This window comes from Polyodon spathula, chromosome 1 (assembly GCF_017654505.1).
Source record: "Polyodon spathula isolate WHYD16114869_AA chromosome 1, ASM1765450v1, whole genome shotgun sequence".
Lineage (NCBI taxonomy): Eukaryota > Metazoa > Chordata > Actinopteri > Acipenseriformes > Polyodontidae > Polyodon > Polyodon spathula.
This window is the reverse complement of record NC_054534.1, coordinates 98,889,827-98,914,906: the sequence shown is the minus strand read 5'-3', so window position 1 is coordinate 98,914,906 and position 25,080 is coordinate 98,889,827. Positions and strand designations below refer to the sequence as shown.

At 37.6% G+C, this 25,080-nt stretch overlaps 1 protein-coding gene across 1 annotated transcript in view; it reads right to left on the bottom strand.

Annotated features, from left to right (window-relative positions):
- LOC121325267 (cystine/glutamate transporter-like) overlaps positions 1–24,537 on the bottom strand; it is a 49,911-nt gene extending 25,374 nt beyond the window's left edge. Inside the window, exons 1-4 of the mRNA XM_041267695.1 lie at positions 24,069–24,537; positions 17,067–17,193; positions 15,393–15,508; positions 1,700–1,825 (exon numbers count right to left, since the gene is read on the bottom strand). Of these exons, the coding sequence (XP_041123629.1) occupies positions 1,700–1,825; positions 15,393–15,508; positions 17,067–17,193; positions 24,069–24,327 (628 nt within the window). The 5' untranslated portion in view covers positions 24,328–24,537. The remainder of the gene's footprint in view (positions 1–1,699; positions 1,826–15,392; positions 15,509–17,066; positions 17,194–24,068) is intronic.
- Positions 24,538–25,080: the final 543 nt, after the last annotated feature.

The window sequence follows — 25,080 nt, the reverse complement described above, 5'->3', positions numbered from 1 at the left end:
AGCTTGGATGGAAGAGTCCATAACAAGCTTCTTATTAAGAAGTGGAAGGTGTATGGCACTACCAAGATCCTGCCGAGATCAGGCCGTCCCTCCAAACTGGATGACCGAGCAAGAAGGAGACTGATCAGAGAGGCTACCAAGAGGCCAATGGCAACTTTGCAAGAGCTACAGGTTTTTATGGCCAAGACTGGTCAAAGTGTGCATGTGACAACAATATCCCAAGCACTCCACAAATCTGGCCTGTATGGTAGGGTGGCAAGAAGGAAGCCATTACTCAAGAAAGCCCACCTTGAATCCCGTTTGAATTATGAAAAAAACACTCAGGAGATTCTGCAGCCATGTGGCAAAAAGTTTTGTGGTCTGACGAAACTAAAAAATAACTTTTTGGCCTAAATGCAAAGCATTATGTTTGGCGTAAACCCACAAATCACCCAAAGAACACTATCCCTACTATAGCAGCATCATGTTATGGGGATGTTTCTCATCGGCAGGGACTGGGACACTTGTCAGGATAGAAGGGAAAATGAATGGAGCAAAGTACAGAGAAGTCCTTGAGGAAAACCTGCTGCCCGCTGCAAGAAAGCTGAACCTGGGACGGACGTTCACCTTTCAGCATGATAACGACCCAAAGCACACAGCCAAAGCTACACTGGAGTGGCTATGGAACAAAAAGGTAAATGTTCTTGAGTGGCCCAGTCAGAGTCCTGACCTAAATCCAATCGAAAATTTGTGGCATGACTTGAAGACTGCTGTCCATCAATGCTCCCCAAGTAACTTAACACAGGTTGAACAGTTTTGTAAAAAAGAATGATCAAATTTTGCCCAATCTAGGTGTGCAAAGTTGGTAGAGACCTATCCCAACAGACTCACAGCTGTAATATCTGCCAAAGGTGATTCCACCAAATATTAACCTCAGGGGGTTGGAGACTTATTCAATTATGATCTTTCAGTTTTGTATTTTTAATATATTCTCAATAAAAACTATTTTCCTCTTAACAGTGTGAAGTATGGTGTGTAGATAAATGGAAAAAATCCTTATTTAAATGCAAGAAACTCTGAGGCAATGACACAACAAAATGTGAAAAAAGTTCAAAGGGGTGTAGACTTTCTATAGGCACTGTAAATAAGTTTGCATTTGTGTTTTTTTCCTGCTGTTTTGGGACAGGTTTCAATTGTGCTTATGTGATATTGCTAACTCATTTGAACCGAAACCATTATTTTTTGGTGGCTTGCACCGCTTAAATGCTCATTACATATTCATTTAAAGCTCCTAAGAACCACAGAAAATTATGCATGAACTGAGGTCTGCCGTCAGGTAAAACATAGGATCGCTAGACCATTTGCATTAACAGGTGAAATAATTCAGCAGATTTTGCCGTTTCCACTTCAAATGAAATCCTTTGCCAGAATTGGGCCAAAATGATTACAGCAGCCTTTCTTTCAGGGTGAACTGAGCACAAAATCACACAATTCACGTTTTACATAAATTCCTATAACAACACTAACAAATAATGCATACCTAACCTGTAATGGTTAGGGTTAGGGTTAGGACAGTTTTATCTGTCATGCTAGTAAACATATGATCAGGTGTTCCATGTGAGGACATTTAGATTTGCCTATCAAGAGCTCATGAAAAACATACTGCCATGCTAGTCTTCCTTTTGGAAACCCATGTTGTACCCTAAATGTAAACTCTTACCTTTAAATAACTGAATCATTCCAGGTATGATGATAAGCCCTATAGCCACAAGTTTGCAGAAGGTCAGAAAGATCTGTATCCGTGCAGACCAGGAAACACTCATACTGTTCAAGAACATCACAGAGGCTGCAGAATCAAAAGAACACATATTTCAGTTCCTACAAGACACCAAAAAAAATAAATACAAAAACTGAATATCTAACTACATACGTGCCACTGTTTGAGGGCTTAATGCATTGATAGCCTGCTATAAGCACTCAACACACAGGTGCTGCTTGTGCATTTCCCCCACCATGAAAGGTGCTATATAAAAATAAATGGATTGATTGATTAACAGGATGCACACACCACCACCGTCCAACCTATTTACCCCAATGATAGTCATGCTAATGGTGCAAAACCCTTTGCTTCTTACACAATGCATATTATTACACAATCTCTTCCATTCCCCCACACCAAAAAAAAACAATAATCAACCACACTACCTCATTAGTATATTAGTCTCTGGCCAGTCATGCAGTGTTCTCTAATTCTTCCATTACCAACACTGGGCTGATGCTGCACCACCCCTTGTTGTTTATGCAGCGCAACACATCTTGTGATCATCAGAGTACTCTCTTTTCATTACGTTCCAAAAATAATACTGTATCTATCCAGGGCAGTTAATAAAGTATACAGTATATTTAATTTGATATTGAGATATCAAATGTTTGAACTGTTTTTAATTTTCAGTCTTCAAGCTGTGCATGCACTTAGATGCAGCATGATGTCCCATAATTGACAAAATGACTCTATTCCTGTGTTCCTTGGAAACATTCCAAGAAGCATAACAATGTAGGCCCTTTCATACCTAGTTCATTTAAAATGCTCAGAGTTCACTTGCAAACAAACAAAAATGTTGCAATTTTGCTTTACTTAGCTTCACACTGAAAAACAAACTTTTCTTTCTCCAAGAAATCCATAGAGCATGTCAATGCGGGCTCTACCGTGTGGTAGATGACCGCGACTGGAGTTATACAGTACGTCCTGAACCGTAGGCGAGGACACTAACGAAAGTCAAAGTTATCTAACACATGGTAGAGCCCTCATCAAGAGAGCTCTATTGCTATTAGAACACGATTTATTTCTTTATTTTGTCTTTTTGACTTCTAATATTTTGCCGGGTAACCTTTGAAAACAATGTTTATTATTATTATTTATGATATTGCCAGATAAATAGGATTGTTGAATTGTCTGTGTAGTATAGTCAGACTCGAAAGGCGGGGCATCATTCAAGCAGGCAGGGAGTGGATTGGCTGGTGTGGAAAGAACTGAAACAGGGTTAGCAGTTTGACTGGCTGGTTTTGATGCAGGGCGTTGTTTGGATCCAGTTTATGACAGAATTGTTGACCAATTGAGTCTTCCCTGTTGATCTTGCTTTCCTTTTTTATGTTATCAGATTAGTTGTAGATTAGAATGTCTTTATGCGTGGATTGATTTAAAATGTGATTCACAGTTAAGCATGTTGGAAGCGACAGCGAGTGGGAGAAGTACAGGCGTGGAAAAGTACAGAGCAGTTTCGAAGCAGAAAGGAGAAATTGCATCTTGAATTGCTTTAATCAGAAAACAGAGGACATTGGGGAAACACAGCAGCAGCTCAAAGTCAAACAGCCGCGTGTGTTTTTCTGATAACAAACAAGCTGAAACTCGGAGCAGCTGATTCAAATTCAGCGCCGTTTTGAGACACGGGCGAGGGGAGGAGCCGACAGCACAGCAGAACAACGCAGTTAAACGAGGCAGTCTTCCCAGCGACAGCGAGTGGAAGCGACAGCGAGTGGGAGAAGTACAGGCGTGGAAAAGTACAGAGCAGTTTCGAAGCAGTTAGAAAGCAGGTTGACGGCTGCAGAAGAAACTAAACTTCAAAAAAAAAAAACCTCAACATGGTCTTCAAGCCAGTAATCTGTGACACCTGCTTGATGTGGGAAATCCGAGAAAACCCAGCGGAGCTAAACCAAGTGTGCGTTAAGTGCCGCGCGATCCAGGATTTGCATAAACTAGTAAGTATGCTAGAAATGGAGCTGGAAGAAGTGAGACAGCAACAGGATCTTGAGGAACTGGCACACCCACAATTCATGGAAGTCTGCATCACCCCTAACAGACTGAAAGCCACCAGGGAGATAGAAGGTCAGAAGAGCTGGGTTCAGGTAGGCAGAAGCAGGGAAAAAAAGAAACTTCGTCAAACACAACCACCAGAAATCAAAACAACCAACAGATTTGAGTCACTTCAGAATTGTGATGAGCAGAACCAACAACAAGAGAATGAAAGGAACAACATCCAGGACCCTATTGACAGTGGTGACCAGACAGCAAAAAGAAGGGAGGTCATGATTGTTGGGGACTCCATATTGAGAAACACAGCAAGTTCAGTTCGCAGTTTGGACCCCCTTACTACAACAGTGTGCTGCCTTCCGGGAGCCTCGGTCAAGCACATCACTGAGAACGTGGACAGGCTCCTAGAACGAACAGGAGACGACCCGGTAGTAGTCGTCCACATCGGTACAAACAACATTGGAAGAGACAGACCAAAATCCCTGCAAAATAAATTCAGAGAGCTAGGAAGGAAATTAAAAGAGAAAACCAAAACTGTGGTATTTTCTGGTATACTACCCGCACCTTGCAAAGGACCATATGGACAGCTGGAAATAATTAATCAAAACGAATGGCTGAAGACGTGGTGCACACGGGAAGGCTTCACCTATCTTGATCATTGGACCACATTCTACAACGAGGACTATCTGTATAGACGGGATGGACTGCATTTAAATAACAAGGGAACTAGTCTACTCGGAGAAAAGATCCTCGAGCAGGTTCGGAAGCATTTAAACTAGAAAGGAAGGGGGGAGAAATCAACAAAAAAACAGAAGGGAGACCGCATCAAAACAAGAACAACAACTCAGGTAAGACAACCATTAAATGTATTTATCTAAATGCTAGAAGTATCAGAAACAAAATTCTAGAACTTGAAGCTACTGCACTAACAGGTAACTATGATGTGATAGGTGTTACAGAAACGTGGTTATCTGAGAGTGATGGGGACGAATATAATATTTGTGGGTATACACTGTATAGGAAAGACAGGCAGGACAGAAGAGGAGGAGGGGTAGCGCTATACATAAGAAACAGTCTTGAAGCCCAGGTGTTAAACCTGGACAAAGAAAATAAAACCGAATCAATATGGGTCAGAATAACAGACAAAAATTCAAAAGGCATAATAATAGGAGCATGCTATAGACCGCCAGATTCAGACGGTGAGCACAATAATCTGTTATACAATGACATTAGAAATGTGTGTAGCAAAGGAGAAGCCATACTAATGGGGGATTTCAACTTCCCCCAAATAAAATGGGAAAACCCGGTGGGTAGCGCGAAGGATGAAATAGAAATGGTGGAAATGACAAATGACTGCTTCCTAACACAATTTGTGAAGGCACCCACTAGAGGGGAGGCATGCCTTGATTTAGTCTTTTCAAATAACGAAGATAGAATAACTAAAACAGAGGTCAGAGAACCATTGGCAAACTCAGACCACAACATGGTCTCATTTGAAGTGTTTTTTAAATCCCCAAAAGTAAAGACTAAAGTTAAGGTTTACAATTTTAGAAAAGCAAACTATGAAGGCATGAAACAGAGACTAACAGAAGTAGATTGGAGTAAAATAGAGAAAACACCCACAGAAGAAGGATGGTTGTTCTTCAAAAATGTAGTACTAGAGGCGCAAAACAATTACATCCCTAAAGTAGACAAATCTAAATGTAAAACTAAATTGCCAAAATGGTTTAATAGATCAATTAAAAAAAATATTCAGCGAAAAAAGGCACTTTACAGAGCATTAAAAAAGGACCAAAAAGAAAGTACACAGAAAGAGTACACGGAACTGCAAACGCAAGTCAAAAAGGAAGTTAGAAAGGCCAAGAGAGAAATAGAAATGAACATTGCTAAGGGAGCTAAAACCAATTCCAAAATGTTTTTCCAATATTACAACAGCAAGAGAACATTCAAAGAGGAGATTAAATGTTTAAGAGATACAAATGGCAAAATCGTAGAGGAAGAAAAAAAAATAGCAAATATGTTAAATGATTACTTTTCACAAGTTTTTACAAAGGAAGATACTGACAACATGCCCCACATGTCATCCAGTTCCTATCCAGTTTTAAATAACTTTAGCATAACTGAGGCAGAAGTGTTAAAGGGACTAGGAGCTCTTAAAATAAACAAATCCCCTGGGCCGGATGAGATCCTCCCAGTAGTACTCAAAGAAATGAAAGAAGTAATTTACAAACCGCTAACCAAGATCATGCAGCAGTCTCTTGACACAGGGGTGGTACCGACAGACTGGAAAATTGCAAACGTAATACCGATCCACAAAAAGGGAAACAAAACTGAACCAGGTAACTACAGACCAGTAAGCCTGACTTCTATTATATGCAAACTTATGGAAACTATAATAAGATCCAAAATGGAAAATTACCTATATGGTAACAGGGTACTGGGAGACAGTCAACATGGTTTTAGGAAAGGGAGATCGTGCCTAACTAACTTGCTTGATTTTTTTGAGGATGCAACATCGATAATGGATAATTGCAAAGCATATGACATGGTTTATTTAGATTTCCAGAAAGCTTTTGACAAAGTCCCGCACAAAAGATTAATTCTCAAACTGAACGCAGTTGGGATTCAAGGAAACACATGTACATGGATTAGGGAGTGGTTAACATGTAGAAAACAGAAAGTACTGATTAGAGGAAAAACCTCAGAATGGAGTGTGGTAACCAGCGGTGTACCACAGGGATCAGTATTAGGTCCTCTGCTATTCCTAATCTACATTAATGATTTAGATTCTGGTATAGTAAGCAAACTTGTTAAATTTGCAGACGACACAAAAGTAGGAGTGGCAAACACTGTTGCAGCAGCAAAGGTCATTCAAAATGATCTAGACAAGATTCAGAACTGGGCAGACACATGGCAAATGACATTTAATAGAGAAAAGTGTAAGGTACTGCACGCAGGAAATAAAAATGTACATTATAAATATCATATGGGAGATACTGAAATTGGAGAAGGAATCTATGAAAAAGACCTAGGAGTTTTTGTTGACTCAGAAATGTCTTCATCTAGACAATGTGGGGAAGCTATAAAAAAGGCTAACAAGATGCTCGGATACATTGTGAAAAGTGTTGAATTTAAATCAAGGGAAGTAATGTTAAAACTGTACAATGCACTTGTAAGACCTCATCTTGAATATTGTGTGCAGTTCTGGTCACCTCGCTATAAAAAAGATATTGCTGCTCTAGAAAGAGTGCAAAGAAGAGCGACCAGAATTATTCCGGGCTTAAAAGGCATGTCATATGCAGACAGGCTAAAAGAATTGAATCTGTCCAGTCTTGAACAAAGAAGACTACGTGGCGACCTAATTCAAGCATTCAAAATTCTAAAAGGTATTGACAGTGTCGACCCAAGGGACTTTTTCAGCCTGAAAAAAGAAACAAGGACCAGGGGTCACAAATGGAGTTTAGAAAAAGAGGCATTCAGAACAGAAAATAGGAGACACTTTTTTACACAGAGAATTGTGAGGGTCTGGAATCAACTCCCCAGTAATGTTGTTGAAGCTGACACCCTGGGATCCTTCAAGAAGCTGCTTGATGAGATTTTGGGATCAATAAGCTACTAACAACCAAACGGGCAAGATGGGCCGAATGGCCTCCTCTCGTTTGTAAACTTTCTTATGTTCTTATGTTCTTATGTTAACGTTCCAGCAGGCATCTATCCAAAATGGAAGCTGATTGGCTGTTCACACTCAATCGTTTTCTAATGTAGTAGATACCACTTATCAATCCCTTGGTTCCCAGCCAAAAGATGTCATAACCGAAGTTGTTAATAAACAGAAAGCCACCCTTTCAATTAGATTTTATTTTAAGTTTATTTATATGGAGCATATATACACCGTACTTTTAGAAAGCACACCACTGAAATACGCGTTTTAAGAGAACATCAGTGAGATAGACATTACATTTCTGTTTATTAAACAAAATACAAGAATAAACCATTGTAAACTATAAGAAAAATAGACCTACGGTAAGCTACTGTAGGCTACTCTGCAACAATGTAGCCTTCTATACCACCAATTGTCTTTAGAGAAAAAACTGTTGATACTGTAATTACAATTAATAAAAAAGTTTGCTTTTAAGATTCAGCTGTAAATCCCTATTAATTTTGCAAGCAGCTTCTTGTGTGTCTGATGCGTTTGGACGTTTCACACCTGCCAAACCAAACTTAGGTGTCAACTTATCTTAAATGCAAACAATCCTCTCCAAACAAACTAGGTGTGAAAGGGCCCTAAGAGTGTGTGCATCTTTGCTGAAAGACTGCAAAGATGCAGGTCATTTTCTCAGTTTCCAAGACAGGAAGTGATCAGAAAGAGAATTCATATCTTTCATGCAATCCTGAGAAGATAGTCATTAGCATGAAATGAAAAGCTTGCCTGCATCATAATGACAGTCACTTTAGTTTATCAAGAATTGAGTGATGATGTTTCTAAAATCACATCATAGAATAGGCCTGGAAACTACATGATGAGATACATCACATTTCTGTAATAAAACAACTTCTGTAATAAAACAACTTAATCAAATATTATACAAGGAAATATCATGGCCCTCTACAGGGGTATGAATAGAGTGGTATAAAGACCCCAACAGAAGAAAATGCACAATGATGCATCCTACGAAAACAACAACAAGCTAGATGCAATGAAACTGTAAAATTCAAGTGCAGCAAATGAGTAGGAGTTTGTATCATATTAGCTTCTCCAGTTATGAGTAATGCTAACCCCTGAATGTGAGATGATTAATTGGATATAAATACAAACGTGTCTGATACTTTTTGTACAGATAGCTGGTTAGAATGATTATGGTTGGCAGCAGCTAATCCCCAATCATTGAGGTGGGTGTAAGGGTTAAGCCACATAACTACCCATGTAAATGGAGTAGAGGGATAGAGTGTGGATTGTCTGTGGAAGTGAATTTAAAATTTAGCATTAACATATTTTTACAATGTATATTAAAATGTTTTTACCTTTTTCAAGATTTAAAGCCTGGCTCAATGTGTGACTGCTCCTTGAAGGGCACATAGATATTTTTTGAGTAAGTTTTGCATGATCCAATGTGCCATTAGTTTTTGTATGAACAAGTTAGCATTGCTGCTATTGTTTGAGTGCGAAGGGTTTGTGAACCAAGGCCCTAAGGCACCCCCTCTGGAGCCTCTGTGTCCTCACAGCATTATCATCACTGCTACAAAAGTGCAAATGGATTGCCAGGCAAGACAGTGGTCGAAACTCCCTGGTACCAGTCTTTTTCAAGCATCCCTTCTACCCAAATTCTTAACTGTTTTTAAAAAAGTATCTCCATTTAGTCTTTTCTTTTTTTCATGGCTGTTGTTTTAATCCTTTGTACCCAGCTTGCAGAAGTGTATTTGTATGGCAAACAGAGAAAGGCTTTAATTGTATACACAGCATTTTGAATAGCATTGGAACTATCCTTGCAGTAGTTTCTTTCTGACTCATCTCAGCAATATGTACTTTCCAACTACATTTTATTACTTTCTCAGTACACAGAGGACACAGCTGGTTTAAGTAGAGATAGGCTTAATACAAAGGGTAGGAGACACATGGGTAACGTAGCCATATTATTGCTGAAGCAATCAAATCTTATGAGACCTGATTTGACATAGTATTTAGATCAACCAGCTCCTAGGAACATTGAGTATTGATGTTTTTTTAGTTGCTTAACTAAACCGATATATACTACCCATATATTACAAGTTTAGAAGACCATCGATGAAAAGGTATGTAATTCCTACCTTTAAAATTCCTGACTTATACTTAAAGCAAAACAAACTGCTATGCACTTGTATTGGAACTGCATGTGAAACAGCACAAACCAATAATCTTGGTTCTTCTTTTAAGCAATACATGCAAATGCATTGATTTGATATGCATATAAAAGGCCCTAAATTCAGGCCTGGAGGAAGGCCTAGGCAAATTAGGCAGCTATAAAGGGCAGCAAATTTAGGGGGCAGCGAGAAGAATAAAAGTAATAAAAGAAAGGAATTCGCATTTTGGGTTTGATGTAAGGATAAGTGCATCGTCTCACTCCGCAGGTCAGCCTAGACCTAATAGTTGAATTTCACCTTATAATCACCTGGTTGACTCTCCTCCTGGTTACACCGACAGCATTGACTTTCTCCACTATATACAACCATATGGCTTCTTTGGTAGCATAACTGATGTTGCCTGAGGTTTTTCCATCGGTGTTGAGGTTGACAATACTGCTGACAAAATATGTGTTTCAATGTTAAGGCTAGCTCCAGCGGTATCACCTGCTTCGACTTTGACAGCGCTCGTCAATTTACTTTGATCAGTTATAGAGATTTCAGAAGCAAATCTCCTTTTCTTTACTTCAGAGAATAGGAAAAATGGATCATAATAAGATTTTTATTGTCTTGTTGTCTTCTTTCACACCTCTTCATCAGTTTCAGCAGTATGGATGGTTTTCCTGCACACGTGCATGATGGACATGTGCAGTTTGAAAGCCTTTAGATGGGATTTTATACCACGATGCAAACAGACTTCGTATGCACATTCCTGCTTGAAGGTGTTTCATGTTTTACAGTGTCAAACCACTTTACAGCTGCTGCACTGGTGATGTGTTGCTTTCCTAAATACTTTACAGTACACTGCTCCACATGAGAAACTGATACATATAATCATTTTCCAATAACTCAACCATGTTTGGGCAGTAATAGTGGTTTGCCTCCATAAGCAATTCTTCATCGCAATTGGCTCTCTCTTTGGCATTGATAAAAAGTGGTGATATGGAGAACACAATTTCATTGTCTTTTCTTCATAAAGAACATCTTCGTGATTTTATTTTCTGGGATCAGGTTATCAGTAATGTGTCTCTCCGCAATTTCCTTTTTAATGGCTTGCTGCAGGAACTCCCAACTTTGCTGCACTTTGCTAGATGTCAATCAGATTAGTGCAACACAGTAAATGGACAGGTAAATGTCAGATGCATCCTGTAATTTATTACATTCTTGTAACCTTGCAAAGCAGTAGTAGAAAACAAGTCAGGGATTTCTTGTCCAATGCCAGCAGTATTTTGCTTAACTTGTGAAAAGAAGCCAACAATGACATGTGAAGAGCACAAGACCAAGTGTGTGCATCTTGTGATTTTCACATTGGGATGCCTCATGTTTATGATATTGTGTCTGTCCTGATCATGTTCGTGTCGTACCTGTCCTGATCCAGTGTTCATGTCATGTCTGTCCTGTCCAGTGTTCATGTCATGTCTATCCTGATCCAGTGTTCATGTCATGTCTGTCCTGAGCCAGTGTTCATGTCGTGTCTGTCCTGATCCAGTGTTCATCTCGTTCTGTCCTGATCCAGTGTTCATGTCGTACCTGTTCATGTTCATCCTCTTGTGTAGAATGTGACCATCTCTGGATTGATTAATTTATCCTCTCGTGTAGAATCTGATCATCTCCGGATTGATTAATTTATCCTCTTGTGTAGAATGTGACCATCTCCGGATTGATTAATTTATCCTCTCGTGTAGAATCTGATCATCTCCGGATTGATTAATTTATCCTCTTGTGTAGAATGTGACCATCTCCGGATTGATTAATTTATCCTCTCGTGTAGAATCTGATCATCTCCGGATTGATTAATTTATCCTCTTGTGTAGAATGTGACCATCTCCGGATTGATTAATTTATCCTCTCGTGTAGAATCTGATCATCTCCGGATTGATTAATTTATCCTCTTGTGTAGAATGTGACCATCTCCGGATTGATTAATTTATCCTCTCGTGTAGAATCTGATCATCTCCGGATTGATTAATTTATCCTCTTGTGTAGAATGTGACCATCTCCGGATTGATTAGTTTATTGCTAGTCCGGAGTTAGTCACATGTATAAAAGCTGCAGCTTTTGCTGGTCAGGGTTGGGTGCTCAGGGAGTAAGAACGAGACATGAGTAAATTTACAAACCGAAATAACTACAGTTGTTGTTCGTGCTGGATTTCAACAGCACGATACTTGCTTGTTTATTTGTTTTGACCATCGAGTTGTTTTGTTTTCTGAGAAGTGTTTTGTTTTGTTCAGACTGTTCATTTTATTTAATAAATATGCACATCATCGCTTCACTTGTAGTACTGTGTCTGTGTTTTTCATGGTCTGACATCACCACAATCCATCCGGGTCACAGACACCAAGATATTTAATGAGCAAGGGGGGTAAATGGAGCACAAAAGATGTATCCCCAAGTGTTCGATATTGGTTATAAGAAGCTACTTTTGGGGGGGAACCTCCTCTTGAGGTACAGCTTGCTTATTAAAATCGTTAGCATTTTTGTAATGAGGGGTTAATAACCTAGCTAGGGATACACAGATATTTAGTGAGCAAGGTGTCTAAGGGTGATATACGGGGGAAAACAAATAGTTAATATTTGGTAGCCTCTATGCAGTTGATACAGCTTTTTAATTAATATTTTAGTTTTTCTTGAAAGAGGGAGCAATTATATTTTAAATGGTATCGATATATTTATTGATCAAGATGTTTAAGTGAGGTAAAACACTACACTTCTAATAAGGAACCAGGAATAAGTAATCATCTCCCAGGTGGTACAACTCTGTGTCACTGGTGAGACAGGAAGCGAAGAACGTAGGGGCGGAGGGAGCGAGGGGATATAAGGGGGTGCATGGAAAAGACCGGGATAGTGGTGAAGACAGTAGTGAGAGACAATGTTGTGCGAGGATAGATAGCGAGGGAAATAGGGGTATAGGATAAAGGTAAACAAAAACTACTCATTTTATTTTCAACTCTCAGTTCCCTTCCCTCACTTTGTGATTTTAATTTATTAATTGGTTATTGTACAAAAATAAAAGGCTTCAGCCTTTAATTTCATTACTCACGGCTTCCATCTCATTTCTGTCCCAGAAGAACCTGAAAACACTACAGTATTATTAATAAATATAATAATAATAATAATAATAATAATAATAATAATAATAATAATAATGAACTTGTGAAGCACTATAGTTCGTGTTTGTATTTGCTGCACATACAGACAACATTTGCTGCCTTCATGTCTAATAATATGTGCTAATCCTTAAGAAAAAGAAATATGCATTGGGACTTGAGCAAGTATTTGTATTTATACAAGTTTTTGTATTTTAAAAACATATGGTACATTGGGAGTGTGTTTTTTATAATATTGTCATGCAAGTGGTTCTGTGTTTATCTTAGATGAACTTTTGTAGAAAAACTTTTGTTTCTCAGTGCGTTAGATCTTTTGACAGCACAGATTAAATTGTGATCCATAATGTGTGCTTTGAAATTAAAAAGCTAAATCTTTTCCTCGTGCTTAGCTTCTTCTAACATTAGTATCTTCCCATAACCAATCCATATTAAAAAGGTTGGATATCTTCCTGTAACAGGGAGAGATCTGTGCTGACTCTGCTGGCGTGTTCACGGGCTGCAGGAAGAGGGCGGCAGTCGTCCAACAACCGCCTGTGAGTCATGGCAGTGACATGGGGAGGTGGGAAAGTGGGTGTGTGGACTTTCCCCCTCTCTGAATGGCTGAGAGGCGTGTCTTGGGAGATTGTTAGCCCTATAAATTAACGCTCTGTTGTTTCCTCAGATCAGCCCTGTTAAACGCGCCGAGAGTGCGGAAGCGCTGGTCAACGACCGAGAACCAGTGGGAGAGAAAGAAATGGAGGTTCAGAGTGAGACATTGAGGGCGGGGAACCCTTGGGCAGACCCCTGATTAGTATATCAGAGCAGGCTAGTAAGCCGGCAGTGTAGAACGGTGATCCGGGTCGCACGGGCAGCGGCGACCGGGATATCGCTGCAAAGTGCAGCACTTTGTAGTTTTTGTACTGTTTTATTTTCCCTGTTTTTTTGTGCCTTCTGTTTTGAATTATTGTTTCGAAGCACCTGCAAGGGCGTCGGTATTGTGTACCATTGCTTGGTATGCCTGTGTTTCTGTTTACCATCGTTGGTAAATCAGACCACGGACCTACAGCGCCATCTGCGGGACTAAAGAAAAAACAGCACCCTGAAATAAAACTGGGCACCTGTGCGGTGTTGCCAAATTCACCTGTCTGTCTCCTGTGTCAGTGAATTACCCACCACCCTTCCACACTCCCTATAGTCTTGTGTTCTTAAAAATACACGTTTCACCGGCTACACTTTTTTATTTTACATAAATAGTCTAACCACGACACAGATCCCATAAGCCTACATGCATTATTCAGGGACTGTGGCAGTTGATTTTGGACTGAGCTATTTGCCAACTGATCGAGAGGTGATAAAAGTTCTGTTTTAGAAAAAAAAAAAAGTTTTATGTGTTTAGTTTAAAGGAATTCCTGAGTACAGTGTTCATTTGTGTAATTTATAATAAAGATGTCATGTGTAGGGTGTTTCTTATTGTATAAGACATGAAATTTCTCACAGTTTAAGCAGTCAGAAGCACGCTGCTTCACATCACGGTCCTTCAAACCACACGAGATATAATAAGAGACACCCTACACTCAACGCATTAACTTTTACAAACAACTTTAAAGGGCACATAAGGACCTTTTTATTTTATTGTGTTACCTGTTCCCATGTGTTTTGCGACAACTGTTTACGTAAGGTGTGTGTATTTTTATTTTATTTTTTTATATTTTGACCACTTTTAAACTTTTAAATTGCATTCCCTGCCTCAAGATGGCTTCCCATGTACCCACATGGACCTCTCAGAACTACATTTCCCATCATCCTCCTGCTCACTGGTAAATCTCAATTACATATGTCAGCATTATGTAAACAGTTGTAGCAATACATGGGAACATGTAACACAATAAAATAAAAAGGACCGGTAACACTTTATTTTAAGCATTACATATTAGGCATTTATTATGCACTGTATTAATGACATATACTGCTAATAAGTTCTTAAGTAATGTAAAAGAAGACTTTACTTCAGAATAGGGGCTGCAAAAGTTTTTTTATTAATGACGTATCATAAGTACATAATAAATTACTAATATGTAGTGCTTAAAATAAAGTGTTAGCAAAGGTCCTTATGTACCCTTTAATCATGACTGTTTGAAAGTAACACTTTAATTGTAATATGCCAATGCATAAAATTGTGTTCTTAATTACTCAAAGCACTACAGCATAGAGTCTGATACACCAAACATCTCTAACGTGTTGTGTGAGATTATACACTCTATATTTTTTTGTACGGTGGTTAAGATGATCACTTGAGCCATGAATGGTCACTGTTTCACACCCAGCCTTCAGACAATGTATCCTTGTAAACTAATCACAGGTAAGCACTCGGGCAAAATGTCAAAGGTAAACATGTTTAATGACGTCGAAAAGCATAAAGGCAAACAATGCCCTCATACACATCCTTTTCCCTAGCCAGGGTTATCCACTGGTCTTGTTTGTTTATCAGTCTATTCTATGTTGTGTATCCTGGCTGTGGGTGTCTTTAAAATAGTATTATGCATGTATATGTTCTGGGTGGGTCAGAAGTATTAACTGCTAAGAGAACTCTGAGAACAAACAGACCTTGCTGTTAAAAAACATGCTATGGGATGGATACTTACTTATTCCTATGGCAGTGACAATCTTGATTGGTAGTTCCGGTATCCCACATGGCATAAATAAGGGTTCCAATATGTACCGTCCAAAAGCCAAAGAGATCACTGCTGTGGCAGCAGGACTATGCAAGAAATAAAGAACACACTTCTTAATGATAAGTCATATCCTGAATTAAATCTCAAAATATGTTTGTGATTCAGCTGTAAAATAGAACAGTCAAATTATAATATATTATCATTTTATAATCTATCTAACTACAACCTAGGACTGGGTGAGATCAAAAATGTACAAAACCGCTTGTCTTAAAATATTTGGTCCTACCCCTAAAACATACTACAGTATGTCCTTTAAAATAATTTGTGGGTTATCAACACATGTCATTGTAACTTTCCCATTGAAAGAATGCATGATGTCCCTAATATTTAAATTAAAATCCTTATTCAAATGCACTGCAATAGCCTTTTTAATATTCCTAGTAGTGAATATGGACTGACAAAGCAACTCCTCACTCAACTATCTGTACTGTATTTGAGCATTGTACTAAAGGAATACCATAGCGTACTAGCTTAGTTTTGTCTTGGATGTCCTATCAAAAACAACAACATCAGGTTTGTTCTCATTTTTCTTTTTTGTTTAAACAACAATGTTGTTTTTTGAATAAAGACGTTAACTTAAATGTTAGAAGCATAGCTCATTCTGTAACTTTCTGTAAAAGTAAATTTCTTGTGTGGATGCAACATGTTAAATTTTTTTTTTATGTAGATTTTTTCTTTGTGCTTTTAATCAGTGACCAGAACTACGTATGCAAACACTTTTAAGGCACAAACAAGACAGAGAGATGGCCCTTATTTAAATGGACATGCTATACGACAACAGTCTCACGAGAGAAACTTTAACAGATTAACATTTCTGCATTTCTGCTTTCTGGGGGGAAAAAAAAAGTTACGTGGGCAACGTTTTCACTTTCAACCACAGCGATTCGCGGCAGCTTTTGTCAAAATTCTCTTTTATATTTATTTTCTGTGAACATTAGTTTTGTGGGAAATGTTGTTTTAAAACCTTGAAATATACATTTGATTCTTTGACTCGATCCCACATATCGCACAATTCTTTTCAACGTCCTGTCCCTAACTATTTATTGGCTGAGAGTCGCAGATCAAGCAGATGTAGATTTCAATCTACACAGATAAACACGGGATGGGGCATTTAACTTATTTGTTTTTAAACTACTGAGGGTCTCTGTTGAACTGAATACTGTTTTGTTTTTAGCCGTATTTTTATTTTCATCGGCAGATGCGCTCTGGATGCAAGTACAGTGCTGACGTGCAATTTCCTAAAATTATATTAAGCGATATAATAAAGAACAAAGGCAGTGTATATTTTAGCACTAGTACAACAAGATCATGTATGGAATTAAAACGACTGGACTAAATAATAGTAATTGTTTAGTAACAATTTAATTGGTTTAAAAGCAAACAAGATTATCCATAAACTAATGTTCAAAAAAATAAATATGAAAAGAGAATTTCATATTTATAAAGCTACGAAGCACTGTGGTTGAATGTGAAAACGTTGCCTATGTAACATTTTTTTTCCCCAGAAATGCATAAACATAAATCTGTTAATGTTTCTTTCGTGAGACTGGGTTGTATACGAGTATATAAAGTAGTTATACCAACCGTATTACAAGCAACTCCACCCAAACTCTCACAAATGCAGCTTGTGGACCAAAGGCTTCAAGGATGTAGGTGTAATGACCACCAGATTTCTTGATACATGTACCAAGCTCAGCATATGAAAGGGCCCCTGTGAGAAATAACAACAAAGAAAGCAAATAATACAACTATCAAGATCTCAATAAATCTTAAAAGTCCACATAGTGATGTATCTATGATTTAGTATAGCATTGTTTTTTATTTAAACAACTAGTTCAAGAGCTTATGGGCTGATTTCTAAGATCAGTTCTAAGGAGTAAGAAAGATTAGAATAAAAACGATAAAAAAAACAGCTGAGTTGTTCCATGTAAAGCCTTTCCACTGCAACTTTATTATTAAACAATTCTTAGTTAATTTAATACTGGTTAAAACTTATTTGTGTTATAAAGAGCCCTATTTTGTAGCAATTGCCAAGTGTACATTTCAGATAAGAAAATGAAATCGATATACTTTGAGGTTGGTTCTTCCCACTGTTTTTATGTAATACATTATCGTGTGTTGAAAATATAGAAAGAAGTGGATGGAATAAGAGGGTGATGCCAGTTACTGCAGATTAACTGTATGTGGAATGGCAGGGTCACTGGACATGAAGAGGCTGACTGGGCTATGCTATGCTAGTCTAGCTTTCCCTTCAAGCAGATAAAAAAAAAAAAGGTTTCCACTGTCTTGAGGAGAAATGCATTTTGTAATTAGAATTATTGGCTTTAATGTTACATAAGATTAATCTTGTATAACTATATAATCACCAGAAAGAAATTAAACCAAAAGATAAGTCCACTCTTAAAGAGAAAAAATAAAGTGGAACAAGATGAATAAATCAAATGTGAAAAGTAGATTTTAAAATAAAGAGAATTACATTTAGTAACATAAAGTTCAAAAAGACTTTACAGTTCAATAAGTTTGAATATGTTTTTGTATTATTATTATTAGTTTGATTTAAAGTACCAGCTACCTTGTCAAACTTGAATATCACGAGGGGTGCAAGTTGTTAAGTTGGATCATTGAGTGATGGACTGCTCACTGACAACAGTGATGAAGAAACACACATACTTATACCAATACCATGCAATGTGATGTGGTAGGTTCCTATATCATACATACTGTAATGCCAAAAACACTCAATCATAGATTCAAAGTTAAAACAAAGGAAGAGGAAGAGAAATATTGATGTTATAAGGCACAAGCAGTCATGTTTGTTTTTATTTTTCACATATTATGGCATGGTTTCCAAATTAGCTCTTTCTTTTTATCTCTCAGTACGATAGACATGAATTACAGTTAAAAATCCAAAAATGCTTAGCTTATTGTTACTGTGGTATAAAAGCTACTACAGGAAAAAAAAAACTGCACCAGGGAGCAGGAGTGACTTGTCATTCAGGCCTTACAGTGGTTAACCATGGTACCCAGATTGTTTTAATGTGTGTAACAGCGTCAAGTTTTCACAATTATTTTACAGGTGTTATTTTTATAATTATGTATTGATTTGATTGCACACTTTATCACTGATTTGTATCATGTTATGTTGGCTTCTCCACTCCTTTTCCTTTATTTGCCTTTTTGGGCACCAGTTAATTGAATTATTGATCAATTTACGCACCTGAATATAAATAAACCATGTTTTTACACAGGACGGCCATCCTGGGTTTTGTGTCTGTATGTGAAGGAGTGGGAACACAGCGTTTGGAGGTTGAAACGACGAGTAATAGAAAGTGAAATGGACCTGTAAATGGAGCATCCCAACTAAGTATTGGGCCGATAGTATGCCAGTGTTGAATAGTGAACATGACTGGAATTTAGGAAGTGAAACAGAATAGGCTATTTTGTAATGCTAGTTTCTCTTTCTCATTGTTCCCTCCCCTGTACGGAGTGTGTGTGTGTGTTTGTTTTGACCACGGTATTTAGTTTTTATTATTACTGTTTTACTGTGTTTTGAAAATGTAGGTCCCCCTCTCTGGGTAGCAGCTTTATTACACTTGCACTTTGTTTAATACATAATCTCACTGTGAACCTTGTTACCTGTTCAAAGTCTCACTACCTACAGGTGAATAGAATGATTGTCTTATTACACCAGTACCTTTTAAATATTGTGTTGCTATTAGTTGCCTGAGAACCTTAAGCTATCCTATACTTTGTTCTGTGCCTTATCGCACTGAACTGGCACAGTCACTCTACATTCTGTGATATTTTGGAATTGAAGGCATGTGTGTTTTTTTTTTTGCATGCTCCCATACATGCTAACAGTCCCGATATGGTTGGGTAAATCCTGATTTCCTTGCAAAAGTCCAGCGTCATAATGCATATGAAAAAAAATCCCAATATGTATCCTTTGGGATTCTTTAGAGCTGGCCTAGGACCTTCGCCCTTGCGCCATGCTGTTTTTTGTTTTTTTTTTCCCCTTCGGCTGCTACTTACCCTCATGCACTGTACTGTTGTGTATGATTTTGAGTATAATGTGTGAGTCAATGGAGTTAGCCACACCTTTCATTTTCATACAGCATTCATTGATCACAGGAAGCGTTCTGTTGAAGATTCTGAGACATATATTAAATAAAGTCGGGTCCAGCAATTGAAAATGTTCCGCTGAACAGTTTCCAAATGTTGGCAAGCATGCATGTACATAAAGCAACACATATTTACACTATTTATGTACTGTAAATCTGATCTGATGGAAAAGCATAAAAAAAATGTGAGGCTGGGACTGTATTCGATTTGAGTCGATTCGCATGAGAGTGAAAAGACATAGGACGCCTGAGTTTACATTTTCCAGAAGACACTGCTGTCCTGTAAAACAATCTCACTGGATTACATTTCATCGATGTCTGTAAAAATTCCAAAACCACCTGTTTATGTGGTGATTTTTAGTCCCATATGAATTCTCTAACAAGCAAGTACCTTTTATGGAAGAAAATAAAACCTGCTGCCACAAAGCATTCTAAAAAGTTGCTAACAGCATTCTGCTTGTGTAGTACATTTCACCCTACACTTCCAAATTGTTTACAACTGGCTTGCAACTACTGCATAGTTATCTACCCCATAGTTTACTAACTACCTGTTAGAAACTCGTATTTCCATAAATTTGATGACATCCAAGGCCAATATCACTAATTTACATTGCAAATACATTCTAAAAAAATGTTTCTGTCAGACCAAACAGTATTTTCCACAAAATAAAGATATTTATTTGTTTACACATATGATACATGTAAGCAAAATTCCCGTCTGACAGGCTGCCTGATAGAATTCCTAAAACAATTATTTATAGAAGAGACAGGAAAACACATTGAAGCAAATGCCTTTTCCTCTATCCCTGTGCTTTGTTTTTGTAATTACATAAATAAATTACCACTTAAAAGAAAGAAAAGCGCCACACATTTTGTTCATGAATTAGTGTTAAATTAAACAATACATTAAATTACTTTTGTATTTGCCTTTGCAATATTATTACACATGTATATCAGTAGTTTGAGGTCCTAGCTTGACCATATAAATAGAATTGCATTCTCTTCATTGTAATATTTATTTCAAAATACCTTCAATTTCTGAACCCCCAAAACACATAATCTCTCTGGACTACAGCTGCCCAAGCTGTTCAGTGTTCGAACAGCCTCAAGTCTTAGCCTGAAAATCTTGATACTGTTCGCAAACAGGCTCTTTGAGCTACGTTAGCCTATGGGGATTTGAGCTTTGGTTAAAAACAGACAAAAAACAGCTCTTTTTTCATATTTAAGGAACTGTTACAATGCCTCTGGCTGCGTATCTTACAGTACAACACATGCAATTTACCAACGTCACAAACTGTTGCTTCCTCTTTGCATTGTTCAGACAAGCAGAGGTGAAATTAAGTGTGGGATATTTCATTTAAAAATCAATATATGTATCCATCAAATACATTCCTTATTTAATCTTCTTAAAGAATAAAACAGCCAGTTAGAAAAGGAAAAGTCATGCTTCACTTTTAATTTTGTGTAAGAATAATGAGCCTGCCTCTCACAGGGAAAGTGCCTCATTATAAAACCTTAGAGACCTTTTCTTTTTTGGTTATGATATTTCTGGCTAACTCAGATACATATATAACCATAGTTATTTAGTCACCACAGAATAACATGTTTATAAACTATTCATTTCTATTGGAATTTTGTGTAGTGCTGAAATCCAAGTGAACAGTTGTACAGGTTTCAAAGTTTACATCAATCCATGTAAGCTTCTAGAACTTTCACAGAAGCAGAAAAGGGTGTTTCTTGTACCATTACAGTAAGCTTCTTTATTAAACTGACTCACCTTTAATTATTGTATGAATGACAAGTCAACATTGACAATTAACCCTTTCCTTCCTGAATGTTTCAGCCTGTGAAACCTTATAGAAGTTTACCACAGTAAAAACATAGCAAAGTCTAATGAAGTATAGTGAAACCATGATAAAGCCCAGGTAAAGCCCTGAAGTATGGTTTAGCGAAAAAAATTACAAACCTTAGTAAATGCATAGTATACCCATGGGAAAAGCATTGACAAACTTACAGTGCAAATAGGCCATTTATGGTACTACAAATTGCATATGAACAATTCAACTAAAGTATCCAAAAAGGTTTATTTAATCTTGTTCTCGTTTATCCCCTGAAGAAAGTGGGCACGGTAAATGTTATTTTAAGTTTAGATTCTTATTTCTTCCACAGTCGGCACGCCAGTTCATAAGCACAGGAACTGCATATGTTATATGTGTTTGTGTTAGTAATGCCACATTGTGTTCCTTACTTATGGTTTAATTTGCCTTTTCTTATAGAGTACACGTGTTGCAAACCCCCAATATAAAGCACATTTATGGTGTGTGAAATGATTAGTGTCGTTATCTAAAAAAACAAAGAGGAATGAAAGCAGAATAACCAGTTAAACAGGTAGGGTTTGTAACAAAAAAGAAATAGTTGTAGCATACCTGTAGCAGGGTGAGTAATGCCCCTGTTCTATGTATTTATTTGTCATTGTATGTTTTATTTAGAAGTTTGCACTTGTATTTGGTTAGTGCATGTTCTATATATTATTGATTAACACTTTTGTAATTGATTTATCACTTTTTAGTAGCTTCTCCAACTTTTATACTTTTTTGGGGTATTGACAAATTGAATAATTGATAGTGTTACACATTCTTGCAAACAAGTCCTGGGTCTATCTTTCGTGGTGGTTTTGTTTGTGCAGGAGTAGGAACACAAATCTAGTGTTCGGAACGGCGAGTAACAGAACCTGTACATGGGCTTTCCTGACAATAAGTATTCGTCTGGCATACAGTATGTCTGTTTAAACAATGATGTGGGTGAATTTCTAGCCTGTCAGTAGCTGATTGGAACCTAAGGTATGGAAAGTAAAGAGATTGTTATACAGATTTTTCTCACTCTGATGTTCCCTCCCCTGCATGTGTTTTGTGTTGTCTGTCTGTAGCCCCTCTGAGCAAGCGGGTGTTACATACCAGTAGTTTAATAAGGGTATGAATTAATACTGTGGTTGTATATGTGCCCTACTGCATCAGGACCAAGGTACAATGCTACTGTATATTGCTGTTGCTAATAACAATATGATTTGGTAATGGTTCTGACAGCAGACTAATTCACTGTAATTATAATGATGTTCACAACTGCAATCACTTTATTTGGTTTTCATTTACTTATATAATACCTGAGGAAATGCTCACCTCAGGTCACAGTTAATTTAGATCTATTCATTCATAACATTAAACACCCAATCATCAGATCAAGATAGGTGGGCAGAATGCCACAACTTTGATACACTGGATATTAGATTTCATTTATTTTATTTTCTCTGACCTGCCTAAAACACCAGGTACCTTCAATTCTGTATTTCTGTTGAAAGCAATGTTGATGAAAATGACGATTATTTAATCAGCAGTCTCCAGCACAGTTAAAAAAAAAAAAATTTAGTATAAAAATATATATATATATATATATATATATATATGATATATATATATATATATAATATATATATATATAATATATAAGGACACACTGTGGCTGATTATAATGCTTTTAAATTCCAGAGAATCCACCGAGGTCATGTATTTTTCCTGTGGTAAGGTTAAACAACCTCATTGTGTATCAGTTAGACATGTGACTGGATTTCACCAAAGTTTACTGACCTAGCAGAAAAATAATAGCACAACTGTAAAACCAATATACAATAAGCTAAGATTGCTATGCTTTCCATTGCAAGGGGCAATGTCCTAGCAAACATTTTCCTATCTATCTCGTTTGTTACTGATGGTTTGTAGTAGGTATTTAGTAGGTTTGTAGTAGGTAATTCTACACATTTTCAAAAGTGGTAGTAACTGGAACTGAAATGACAAATAGACTATGAAACATGTGCAGGTTGCCCTCAGTACAAAAAACCTTCAACTGTCATAATGAGCCCTTGTCTATGTTATATTTAGTCTGTAGACTACGACTTTGACCTAGACTGCTTTGTGTTTTTGCCATCTGGGATACAGTCTGCTAAGGGCAGAGAATTTACTGCAACTTTCACATCAGTTTAAAGCCAATTCAAACACGAATGTCTCCAACAAGGAGAAAAAGACAGTGTAGTGAGAGAATTTTAATATAGTATATTCCCTGATTCAAACATGAATATAAAAGTTTGAAGAAAGATGATTTCTCTCTTTCAGTAGGGTGTTGGGGTAATGGCAAGTAATTCAACCTGCACAAATTACATTCTATCACAAGCACCCTAATCACGAAGATCAAAAAAATTTCAGTACAGCAGCAGACCACCAGGCACAGTATTAAATGTAGACAGGTGTGATTTTAACCTTGTCCTATAATTACTACAAAGGGCAGCTGTTTAACGTCCAAAGGGCTGTCTTCTACAACAGATGTGCTACTCCCATGCAAACTCTGTGAATGTTTAAGGCTCAGATACATATATGTTTTAAAAGCATTTAGAGATTTAAATTTTAAAAAGTCTTACCAAACAATGACAGCAACCCGCAGGCAGTCCAGATCACAAGTGACATCCCCACACTTCCACTGTTCTGAAGGATACCCTTGGGCGAAATAAAGATCCCAGCTCCAATGATGGTGCCAGTTATAATTGAGATCCCTCTCAGTAAAGTTACTTTTTTTCTCAGCTCCACTTTACCTGTGGTAGTTGGCACAATAGGGAGGGTGCCATTTGAGTCTCCTTTTCCATAGCCTCCACTGGAGATAGCAACAGGTCTTTGGGTCATGCTGTTGGTCACTGTCGCACACACACGCACGCACACACACACACACACACACACACTCCAAAGTTATCTGGCAGTGTTACAATTTTGCCACTGTTACAGTAGCTGAACTCTCATTCACAGAAAGTCACAGATGCTGGTGTGAAGAGACTCTGCCGTCCAAGCCTATTGCAAGTTGAATCTAATCCCTCTTGAATATCTGCCTTTCCTCCGTGCCAGCTGCCTTGTCATTATGATCCAGCTACTGCGTCAGCCCTACCTTTGAGTCACACTGAGCTACTGCTGCTAATGATGATGCAAAATATCAAGGCTTACATCAGCCACATGAATGCTTCAACATGACTCAGCAATTTACAGTACACTCGATACTAGACAAGTAACCTGACCTGACCTGAACACTAAGCCAAGAGCAGCCGCCTAGGAATATTTCAATGTATCATTTCTCATAAGTGACGATCCCCTTTTCATTTAACAACAAACAAATGTAATGTATTGCGTTATTCAGTACATGCAATATACTATACAGAATGTGTTTTTACAAAAGAAATAACATGCCTGGCAAAATATCACTTTTTAAAGACAGTTTTAAGTATTGTATTTTAAGTGCCAAATCCCAAAGTAAATAGCATGTAATAAAACAAATATTTACAGTAAGTATATATTTACATTTGGGTGACAAGGCCTCGCCCCCTTGCTAAATGGAAACAGAAGTGACCTAGATTAAATTCCCCAAGAACAACTTTTGCACAGAAATAC